This window comes from Rana temporaria, chromosome 5, assembly GCF_905171775.1.
Source record: "Rana temporaria chromosome 5, aRanTem1.1, whole genome shotgun sequence".
NCBI classification, from domain to species: Eukaryota; Metazoa; Chordata; class Amphibia; order Anura; family Ranidae; genus Rana; species Rana temporaria.
The window spans coordinates 267,314,290-267,326,507 of record NC_053493.1 but is presented as its reverse complement, the minus strand read 5'-3'; the positions used below and the strand labels follow the sequence as shown (position 1 = coordinate 267,326,507).

The 12,218-nt window shown below is 46.8% G+C and overlaps 1 protein-coding gene across 1 annotated transcript in view; it reads right to left on the bottom strand.

The window, feature by feature from the left end:
- The window catches only part of PARD6G (par-6 family cell polarity regulator gamma), a 152,160-nt gene extending 140,264 nt beyond the window's left edge, over positions 1 to 11,896 (bottom strand). Inside the window, exon 1 of the mRNA XM_040353826.1 lies at positions 11,459 to 11,896. Within this exon, the coding sequence (XP_040209760.1) occupies positions 11,459 to 11,779 (321 nt within the window). The 5' untranslated portion in view covers positions 11,780 to 11,896. The remainder of the gene's footprint in view (positions 1 to 11,458) is intronic.
- Between the last annotated feature and the right edge of the window lie 322 nt (positions 11,897 to 12,218).

Sequence of the window (12,218 nt, the reverse complement as noted above, 5' to 3'; positions counted from 1 at the left end):
GTCTGGCGCACAGATACGACGGCGCACATTTGCACTTACGTCGGCGTAACTTGTTATGCAACGGCGCAAGTGCTTTGTGAATCTGGGCCGATGTGTACGAGAAACAATACAATATATGGAAATAAAGACTATATTCCCCTACCAGCTACTTTCTAAGAATTGATTTGCATTCGGGAAAAGCAGAGCGGTGTGATCAGTAAATTCAGGCTTACTGCTGTACAGTTCCTGAGCAGAACAATATAAAGTGTTTACAGCACACAGATAAAAACATTCTCCAAAATAGGGATGGGCAACCTTTAGCCCTCAGGCTCTTGTCCCTGTAGCCAAAATGTTTCAAATAAATACATGTGATAGAAACAAAAAACGTACACGCGCCGAGCGTCACTTTGTCAGAAACCTAAGCAAAGTCATCAGGTTTTTCCTCATTGTCAGCCCTGGCGGCAAAGCATCTTAGTAATCTATGAATGCAATGAATGTCCGATATGTGCTGAGCAGTCTAGGAAGAAATTGCTAGAATACCAGTTAGACTTCACTTAAAGGGCTCTTTACACTAAAAGGCCTGCTGGCTGTACGAGTACACATCACCTCATGATCCACAGTCTGAAGAAGGAGTGGGTGATACATATGGTTTCCTCTACAGCAGAGGTTCTTAACCCGGGTCCATCGACCCCCTAAGACAGGTGTGGGCAACCTGGGGCCCTCCAGCTGTTGCAGAACTACAAGTCCCATCATGAGTGAGTGAGTAACATATATAGCGCAACAAATGCAAACTTAATCGCTTCATGCCTCTGGAAGCAATTGTAACTGCCAGTCTTGCAATGCCTCACAGGAAATGTAGTTCCACAATAGCTGGAGAGCCCCAGGTTGCCTACCCCTGCCCTAAGGGGTCCATGAGGGTCAAATAAAATAAAAAATCATTTAGGTCCCTTTTCACACAGGCCGGATCAGATTTTGCTCAGCAGAGGACCCATCCGCTGATCCCCTGCTGAGCTAAACGGAGTGACTGGATGACAGGTCCAAGTCCACTCCGCTTATGTATAGCGGACAGCGACACAGCCTGCTCTCCTCTATGGGCAGCCGGATGTAAACAGACCGGCTATGCATTTACACCCAACTGCCTTCATCCCATTTGGCTATCCGGAAGGGAACTGACCCCCTTCCTTTTTTTTCCCTTCAGATCAGATGTCTGTTTAAATCCAGAGATCCATAGAGGAGAATGGGGGATCCGATTGTGTCCGGCTGAAAACCAGACAGCCGGACCTCTAGTGTGAAAGGAACCTTATATATTTACTTGTCCCGATCAATGGTTTCCCATTGAAAGAAATACGCACCCTACCACTGCTCATATTACCAACCGCCAAGAGGCTCTTGATTCGTTGTTGGCCCATGTTTATTATCTTTCCCTGAACAACCGCCATCTTGTGCCACTCCATAATAGCAAGTGCTGAGTCAGTAGTAGTAAATTTGAACATAATTATAATTAGTTTAATTTGCAAATTTAAGATGAACAGATTTCATTTTTGTAATGAGTGCCCATTACTTACTGTGTTTTGTAAATACTCCAGCAGTCTTCTGGGACCTGTGATGTGTCTCAGAAGGATGCAGGGGGGGGGGGGCAAACTTCCGCTCAGAATGCTGCGGCAATCTGACCGGAAGTGGGAGCGGGTACGTGTCAAAACCAGGTACCCACTCCCTGACAAAAAGTGCCAAATGTGGCATTGGAGGGGGGGGGGGGGGGGGGGGGGGGGGGGGGGTTTGCAAACAAGTGAAACTTCCCCTTTTGGATGAAGTTCCACATAAAGAACCACTGCCCTAGAGCAATGCCTTTACTTTGCCCCTTCTTGATAATCCCCTATGCTCCAACACACTTGGTTACCCCACAAGACTTTCCCTGCGCACCCCACAAGACTTTCCCTGCGCACCCCACAAGACTTTCCCTGCGCACCCCACAAGACTTTCCCTGCGCACCCCACAAGACTTTCCCTGCGCACCCCACAAGACTTTCCCTGCGCACCCCACAAGACTTTCCCTGCGCACCTCACCAGCTGCTTTCAACTTCCTTTAACTCACTACTTAGACCCCTTTCACATAATTGTTCCAGCAGTGACAGATCAAAATTGGACTGGAGGCAAGGAACATGGACAGGATGGTTAAGAAAATTCTCCCCAATAGGGTCAAAGCAGTGGCGGTGCGTCTATAGAGGGCGCTGGAGCACCGCCCCCTCTGGCTCTCGCACCGCCACTGATACAATAACATAGATTCATGCATTGCATGAATCTACGTTATTGTTGCCGGCCGCTGGTCTAATCAGATGGCCGGACCTTGAGCGCCGGCCACCTGAATAACGGCAGCTGGTTGGCTGTGCGGAAGTGCCTATCAGAGCCAGCGGCATTTTACAGGGCACATCGGCGACAATGGGCACAGCGGCGACAAATAAAGGGCACAGTGACATCAATGGGCACCGTGGCGACAATTAAAGGGCACCGTGCCTGCGTTTGATGGCATGGCACAGTGGTGACAATTGATGGCACAGTGGCCGTTTGATGGCATGGCACAGTGACTGTTTGATGGCATGGCACAGTGGTGACAATTGATGGCACAGTGGCTGCGTTTGATGGCATGGCACAGTGACTGCGTTTGATGGCATGGCACAGTGGTGCGAATTGATGGCACAGTGGCTGCGTTTGATGGCATGGCATAGTGACTGCATTTGATGGCATGGAACAGTGGTGACAATTGATGGCACAGTGGCTGCGTCTTAATTGCATGGCACAGTGGCTGCGTTTTAATGGCATGGCACAGTGGTGACAATTGATGGCACAGTGGCTGCAATTTGTTTCTTTTCTTTTTTTTCGTTTGCGCCCCCCCCCCCCCCCCCCCCAAAAGATTTTGAGCACCAGCCGCCACTGGGTCAAAGACAGAATCAAAATCTGACAAATCTGACACTTCCTAAAACAATTTATTTCTAACCAAAGCCTTGGGTGTATTGGATACACTGCAGGAGGTGACACCTCAAGATCCTTTATCTGTCCATATCTGGGTCCATTCAGGCTCATCCAAACAAACGACAAGTTTGTATCCAGGTCTGCTTTTACTGATCTGACCACGAGGGGCAAATACAGGAAGATGCACATGAACCTACATCCGGTCACCCATAGTAATTACATGGTCACATCCATTTCTGTTGTAATCTGGCACAAGAGAGGATCAGTCCAGTCTGAATGGAGGGTGCCCGTGGTCTTACAGCTCCAAGAGTCATCAGAACATTACTTCATCCAATGTTTCCGATACCCACAGGCGGTTGTGTAGGTCCAAAAAGTTTGAGGACGTAACTTTTGTCAAATTGTGATTTAGTCTGTGAGCCTATTCGGAAAAAAAACAAAAAAAATCCCACTTCCTGTCCCTGTGACCCCATACAAGAAATGAAAGCTATTGTTGTCACAGCCCCATGACAGAAAGGACACACTCCTCTCCAGACAGAAAACAGAGCTGAGGCTGTCAATCTGCTGGAGCTCCCTACCCCATCAGGAAAAAAGTTGTGGCGATCTACCTGGTTAACATGGAGAAAATATCCTGGGGGGGCAATCTTTAAGGAAAAAAGCAAAAACAAACATTTAAGCCCCCCAATAAAGAAAACGCAGCATAGTCTCCTGTGCCCCACCCCCCCCTCACAGCAGTGTCCGCTGCCCCCTTCACATCACTCTCACCACTGTAGTGTGCTCTGCATCCCATAACAGTGTCCTGTACATCTCTCCCCACCCCCCATAGTGTTCTCTGCCCCCCCTTTACAACCCCCCCCCTCCATGTAGTGTCCTCTGCCCCCCCCCCCCCCTCCACATCAACCCCTCACTGAAGTGTCTGCTGCTTACCCCCTCCCCCCCCCCATTAAAGTTTTTGTGCCTCTTCCAGACCAGAAAGACCAGGAAGCCAGGTCTGTGTTCCCAATCTACCTGTCAGTTGCTCGCAGTCTGGTAGATTGGGATCAACAGCTTGCTGACCTCCGCTATAGCGGGATACACTTTGTTCATTATTTATGTCTGAGGTTTACAACCACTTTAATAATAAAATGTTGCAAAAAAAAAAACCTTTTCAAAAATGTTAGCTGCTAGCTGTTGCATCGATCCAGTAGTTTCAATGCTTCCAGTCACTATGCAACTCAGGATTTCTGCCTTCACTTGCTGCAAACTTATACTGGGCCAGTAAATCATGAGCACTGAAGCCAGAGTCAGCCTGGCAACTAGCTTTTTCAGAAGTACGCAATAGTAGCACCAATATTTCTCAGTGGCTTAAAGTAGAACAAAGAAAACGTTGTTTTTCATTTTGGATAGAGCAAGGGAGGTTTATAACCCCTGCCAGATAATTGTTTTCATCATCTGTGTCCCATTTCAGGGATTTCCCTTAACTTCCTGTCCCACAGCCAAACAGGAAGTGAGAGGAAATCCCTGCAAATTACAGGGAATTCCTTGTGGACCCCTAGGTCACAAGAACTACGGTCCCCATTGGAAGATTTACGCTCTTTTATGGGGACAACCCAAGATTCGGGATTTTCTTCTACTTCTCACTGATAATGGCAAACAGGACAAATATAGAGAGGGTGAATCTCCTCAATGGAGGCACAGACAGCAATAAAAACTGACAAGCACTCTATCCAAAACTAAAAAGAAAAAGGTTTTGCCTTTAGTTATCCTTTAACGATATCGCTTCTACCTTGCTGCAATGCAGTCCTCTGTTCCCAGTAGAAACCTACTGTATCTGCATGAGCTCCCAGCGCTTGCATGGATCACCTCCCGCCATGTTCTCCCTGCGCTTGCATGGATCACCTCCCGACATGCTCTCCCTGCGCTTGCATGGATCACCTCCCGCCATGCTCTCCCTGCGCTTGCATGGATCACCTCCCGCCATGTTCTCCCTGCGCTTGCATGGATCACCTCCCGCCAAGTGCTCCCTGCGCTTGCATGGCTTACCTCCCGCCAAGTGCTCCCTGTGCTTGCATGGCTTACCTCCCGCCGTGGTGTTCTCCCTGTGCCTGCATGGCTTACCTCCCGCCGTGGTGTTCTCCCTGTGCCTGCATGGCTTACCTCCCGCCGTGGTGTTCTCCCTGTGCCTGCATGGCTTACCTCCCGCCGTGGTGTTCTCCCTGTGCCTGCATGGCTTACCTCCCGCCGTGGTGTTCTCCCTGTGCCTGCATGGCTTACCTCCCGCCGTGGTGTTCTCCCTGTGCCTGCATGGCTTACCTCCCGCCGTGGTGTTCTCCCTGTGCCTGCATGGCTTACCTCCCGCTATGTTCTCCCTGTGCCTGCATGGCTTACCTCCCGCTATGTTCTCCCTGTGCCTGCATGGCTTACCCCCGCTATGTTCTCCCTGTGCCTGCATGGCTTACCCCCGCCATGTTCTCCCTGCGCTTATGTGGACTGGCTCTTGTCTAAATTGGTCTTAGTGCACGCGAAATGGGAACCTAAATTTGACCATACATTGGTTTGTTTTTCATTCAGCCAATGGACAGGGAAAGTAACAAGTTCCTCCATCCACACAAAACGAGGTAGATAAAGGAAACCTCCTCTGCCGGGCCATTTTAAGGTGCCACTGTAGGGAAAACACTGATAAATCTGTTCCCTCAACAGAGGCAGAATAAACAATCGACTTCTGTTGAGCACGTGAACCCACACACTGATCAAAATGTAACCAGTGTGGGGCCAGTTTTAGATTGTAAGCTCCTCGAGGCATAAATAGTTGGTGCTACCCGTATTAAATTAGAGCAAGCTGAACAAATCTGCATCAGTTTGCTTACTTGCACCAGGTACATTATAAACTCCTTAGTATACCGACTACGTTATCTTTCATCAACTAAAAAAAATATTTAGTATGATTCGCAGTGCGTGATGTCACGCCTGTCCCATCACGCACAGCGATTTAACGATGGGAAACATCACTCTGCCTCACCAATAAAGGGAGCCAGAGCCTAGAAAAGAGCTTGGAGCTCCTTGCTGCAAGTCGAAACAGGACAAGAGATGAAAGCTTAATTGATGAGTACACACAGAACCTGCACTGACTCACAGAGGTGTGGAGCGAGGCTGCTGCACTTCAGTAAATCCCACTATATAATCAGCACAAAGCACAACTAAAACTGCCACAGCGCCTGTAGTGCCATGCCTGTACTAACATAGGGCCCTAGGAGTATACACAAAGCCTTCCTCTCCCTTCCAGCAGACAGCCGATTGCAGGAATCTCCCCACCACAACATGTGCATGCTGTTAAATCCAGACATTGTTAGAGCGCCGACTCCATGAAAACACACCATCCACCGCTACATTGTGACTGGACTGACCGTGACGGGATGTTGTGTACAATCCTGACAATCAGAGACACCAATGCCAAGCTGTAGGGCCCTCTATGTGGAAACAAACAGCAATGACAGCACACTGGAAGGGTTTACATCCGACCTGACCTGTCACTGATCACATCCAGTACAGGGACCAGCCCAGGATACAGTCTATATTATATTACAGAGGAACAGTTATAAGGCGATCAGCCCGGGCAATTCTACATTTTATATTATGCATGAATGCTACATGGACATGTGATCAGCCTAGTACATTTTTTATTACAGATGAATGCTATAAAAGACAGGTGATCAGCCCAGGCAATTATACATTTTATATTACAGCAGAACATAAATGGACCATATATATTTCATTCATATTATATGGTCCATTTATATTCTGCTGTAATATAAAATGTATAATTGCCTGGGCTGATCACTATAACTGTAAATATATATATATATATATATATATATATATATATATATATATATATATATATATACACACATACACACACACACACACACATATATACACATACATACATACACACCGTGTTTCCCAAGGGCTGCAATATAAGCCCTACCCCGAAAATAAGCCCTACCGCATTATTGGTTCCTAAAAATAATATAAGACCCGTGCTTATTTTCAGGGAAACATGAGATATATATATATATATATATATATATATATATATATATATATATATATATATATATATATATATATATATATATATATATATATATATATATATATATAGTCCATTTATATTCTGCTGCAATATAAAATGTATAATTGCCTGGGCTGATCACTATAACTGTCCATCATACACACATTTATATATATATAAAAAAAGTTATAAAGTGATCAGCCTTGGCAATTATACATTTCATATTACAGATGAATGCCACATAACAACTGTATAAGGAAATCATATCATAATAAAATGATACAGTGGGCTAGATTCAGGTACCTGTGCTTGTTCTTACGGCGGCGCAGCGTATCGTATTTACGATACGCCAACGCAACTTACAGGAGCAAGTGCAGTATTCACAAAGCACTTGCTCCGTAAGTTGCGGCGGCGTAGCGTAAATGGAGCGCGTTATACCGCGACAAATACGGTAATTTGCATATTCTTCGCCGAAAACAACGGAAGCGCTCCTAGCGGCCAACGTAATATTGCACACAATTATACGCCGCCAAATTCAAGTTACGTCGGCGAAGGAAGCCTATTTTTTGGACGTATCTGCCTTGGAGAATCGGCGTAACGATACGCCGATTGGAGATACGCCGCCGTAAATGCTTGCTGAATCTAGCCCATTATATATTACGTTACATATGAACATTAGCTGGACAGTTATATAAAAAGCCTAGACAAGGATATCATTTAAACTATATTACAGCAGAATACTTGGGCAGTTATAAAGCGATCAGCCCAGGTAAGGATACATTTTGTATCACGTTGCAGCTGAATATTAGACGGTTAAATTAAATCGGTATTAAACCCAGAACCAAAAATGTAATTTATTCCCGGTTTACCAATCAGATGTGGTGGCTGCATTTTTTTTTTTTTTTTTTTTTTTTACTTTTGCCATCTACTTTCATCCAGTGATCTGACCAGTAACACACCTTCAGTATTATTGAGACACAACACTGGAGGGATGAACACAGGAGGCACAACAGATAGCAGCAAGGTCAGTCTGGGGGGAGGGGAGTGTTAAATATATTAACAGATTTAGATACATTAACAAATTGAAGTCAAACTCCAACACACAGTTTATAATCCATTACAGCAAACTGAGTTTTTTTTTCTTTTGGGATAAAGGTTTTGTATGAATAAATAAAAGTTAATCATTTTAATCACCCCTGTCGGCATTAAGTGGTTTGTCTCATCCAGGTAAACTGATACATTCTGCTGGAGAGCTTGCGCTTTTGAAAAACAAAAGACTTAAAAGCTGAGCTCCACCAAAAAATGGAGCATCCGCTTTTCGGAACCCTCTCCCCCTCCGGTGTCACATTTGGCACCTTTCAGGGGGAGGGGGGGTACAGATACCAGTCTAAGACAGGTATTTACACCCACGCCTCTACCCGCAGACCCCACTGTCTTCTGGGAAACACACTGTTCCCAAGAGAGAGCGGGGACCAGTGACAGTGTGGCGTGCTACTCGCCCATGGGCAGTAGGTAACCGGGCAGTGAAGCCACACCGCTTCACTTCCTGATTCCCTAACCAAGGATGGTGCCGGGTGCAGCCGAGAGACGAGCTATTACTCGTCCTCGGCTGACGACATCGCGGGCGCGCTGGACAGGCAAGTGTCCATTTTTTAAAAGTCAACAGCTGCAGTATTTGTAGTTGCTGGCTTTTAAAAAAAAAAAAAATTCTGGTGGAACCTCCACTTTAAAGAAGTATGGGGATTTTTTTTGTCCATAATCATACTAGGTGTCTCTCGATGTCTCTACACTGAGAACTGAGCAATCAAACACCGCTGATGGCTCGGTTCTCTCAGCTGCCCGAGAAGAGTGCTGCTGCCTGTCAGTCAGCAGTTCTCCTGCTCTGCTCCTCCATGCACATTGGAGAGCTACTGTAAGCTGTGGAGGGGGGTGGGAAGTGGCCATCTCAGCAGCTTGCTGAGATGGCCATCAGTCCAGGCACCTAGTGCTTCCAGAATCTGGAGGACGCGGTGCCTGGACTGATCTGTGTGACGTCAGCAGAGAGCAGACTTCAGACCGGTCTCTGCTGAAAACGGGTCACAGGAGTGCAAAACTAATTACAGTCCTGTGGCCCATAGAAGCTCAGCCAAACAATCTCAGGCTGGACTTCTCCTTTAAGGCTTGTACACACTGTAAGAAAATCGGGCGAACATTTTCATCCAAAGAATTTTCGTACGATTTTCGTATAGTGTATAATTCTTGACAGCCGGTTCTGAATTTTCGTACGAAATCTCCCGAAGTGACAAACTCCAAAAATGAAATTCTTGTATAGGACCAGGACGTGGTTCAATGGCCTATTTTTACACTCACAGATTTGAATGAGCCTTAAAGGGGGATCAAATTATGTAATGATACAGTTTATACTGTGATGCAAATGAATACATACAAGGACAGTCCTAAGGAGATCGGCCATGCCAATGATAAATATAAATACAAGGACAGTTATAAGTAGATGTTCCCTGGTATTGATACATTTTATGATACATATGAATACATCTGTGGGCAGATCTAAGTAGATGTTCCCTGGTGTTGATACATTTTATATTTCATATACATACATGAACAGATCTAAGTAGATCAGCCCTGGTAATGATACATTTTGTATTATATATGAATACATCCATGGATGATACCTGGTATTGATACAGATTATACATTGTTGCAGCTGATTTTAGGCAGCTGTATTAGTGATCTGAGAGTTCATAGAGAGGGATGGGGGGGGGGGGGGGCTGTCTATTAGTGAGGGATGATGGGGTGCTGTCTATTAGTGAGGGATGATGGGGTGCTGTCTATTAGTGAGGGATGATGGGGTGCTCTGTATTAGTGGTGGGCGATTGGGGGGGGGGGGGTTGCTGTCTATTAGTGACGGTTGATGAAGTGCTCTGGATTAGTGAAGAATGACGGGGTGCTCTGTAGAATGATTGGGTGCTCTGTATTAGTGACGGATGATGATGGGGTGCTCTGTATTAGTGATGGGGTGCTCTGTAGAATGATGGGGTGCTCTGTAGTAGTGGCGGATGATGGGGTGCTCTGTAGTAGCGACGGATGATGGGGTGCTCTGTAGGATGATGGGGTGCTCTGTAGGATGATGGGGTGCTCTGTAGGATGATGGGGTGCTCTGTAGTAGTGACGGACGATGGGGTGCTCTGTATGATGATGGGGGGCCGTGTCTTAGTGACAGATGATGGGGGGCTGTGTCTTAGTGACAGATGATGGGGGGCTGTGTCTTAGTGACAGATGATGGGGGGCTCTGTAGGATGATGGGGGGCTGTGTCTTAGTGACAGATGATGGGGGGCTGTGTCTTAGTGACAGATGATGGGGGGCTGTGTCTTAGTGACAGATGATGGGGGGCTCTGTATGATGATGGGGTGCTGTGTATTAGTGACAGATGATGGGGGTGCTGTGTATTAGTGACAGATGATGGGGTGCTCTGTATTAGTGACAGATGATGGGGTGCTCTGTAGGATGATGGGGGCACTGTATTAGTGACAGATGATGGGGTGCTCTGTAGGATGATGGGGTGCTGTGTATTAGTGACAGATAATGGGGTGCTGTGTATTAGTGACAGATAATGGGGGGCTGTGTATTAGTGACAGATGATGGGGTGCTCTGTAGGATGATGGGGTGCTGTGTATTAGTGACAGATAATGGGGTGCTGTGTATTAGTGACAGGTGATGGGGTGCTGTGTATTAGTGACAGGTGACGGGGTGCTCTGTAGGATGATGGGGTGCACTGTATTAGTGATGGATGATGGGGTGCTGTGTAGTAGTGACGGATGATGGGGTGCTCTGTAGGATGATGGGATGCTGTGTATTAGTGACAGATAATGGGGTGCTGTATATTAGTGACAGATGATGGGGTGCTCTGTAGGATGATGGGGTGCTGTTTATTAGTGACAGATAATGGGGTGCACTGTATTAGTGACAGATAATGGGGTGCTGTGTATTAGTGACAGATGACGGGGTGCTGTGTAGGATGATGGGGTGCTGTGTATTAGTGACAGATGATGGGGTGCTCTGTATTAGTGACAGATGATGGGGTGCTCTGTAGGATGATGGGGTGCTCCCTAGTAGTGACGGATGATGGGGTGCTGTGTATTAGTGAGATAATGGGGTGCACTGTATTAGTGAGATAATGGGGTGCACTGTATTAGTGACCTGTCACCCCCTATCTATGTAGTGGATGACATGATCAGGTCCCAGCCATGAATCCTGTAGAGATGGAGACGAGAAGGTTCTCAGCTCCATGGATGAGGACTTGGAATTCTTTACATTCCCCAAGCAAGAAACAAAAGATCTGGATGTGTGTGCCCCTCACCCAGCAGAGTGCCCATTCATTCCTATGCAGGGCTGTATATAGAGGGGGACAGGATGGGGGGGACTAGGAGACCCAAACAAAGCACACCCCCCTCCCTGACTCACCTTACTCTTCACCTCCACAGCGCTGCTGGCCACATACCGCAGAGTCTGGGACTTGCTGAAACTTCGATTCATCTTCGCCGTGCTCCCCCCCTCCCCAACACCGCCCGGCCAAGTTCTCCCCAGACTGCAGTGCGGGGGGATGCGCTCGTTGCCGATGCTCAGGGCTGTGTGTGGCAGTGCCCGGCTCCCGATCGCCGCACTTCTCCCAGCTCTGCTCACAGCGCCGCTGCTGCTCCTGTTTGGAAGGATCACAGAGTTGTGATCACAAGAGGCCGAACTTCCCGATCCTCCGCGTCCCCGTGTCTGGAGCTGCAGCGCCATCTTGGTGGTGTTGGGTCGCTGCAGGCGAGAAAGTGATAACGATGCTCAACAAACCATAAATCGATCGTGGCTAAAGCGGCTGGTGAAGAGGATCGCTTCCAGTCATCGCATTGTAAAAACATAATGGGGGGAGTTTACTAAGATCGGAGCAGATAGAATGTGGAGCAGCTGTGCATGGCAACCAATCAGCTTCTAGCTTCACATTTTTTAGTGATGCTTTGAAAACGAAAGCTAAAAGCTGATTGGTTGCCATGCACTGGCTTAGCTCCCTGATTTCGAGGGACTGTCCCTGATTTGGAGCAATGTCCCTCATTTTGGATCTATATAATTGTATATAAAATGCACATTTTTATCATTCAAAAAGTGTTTCCCAGTGCAAAAGATTTCTTCCAATTTCTAAATTGCTGCATTTGTAAATGTTAAAAGCCAAGTAGTGATA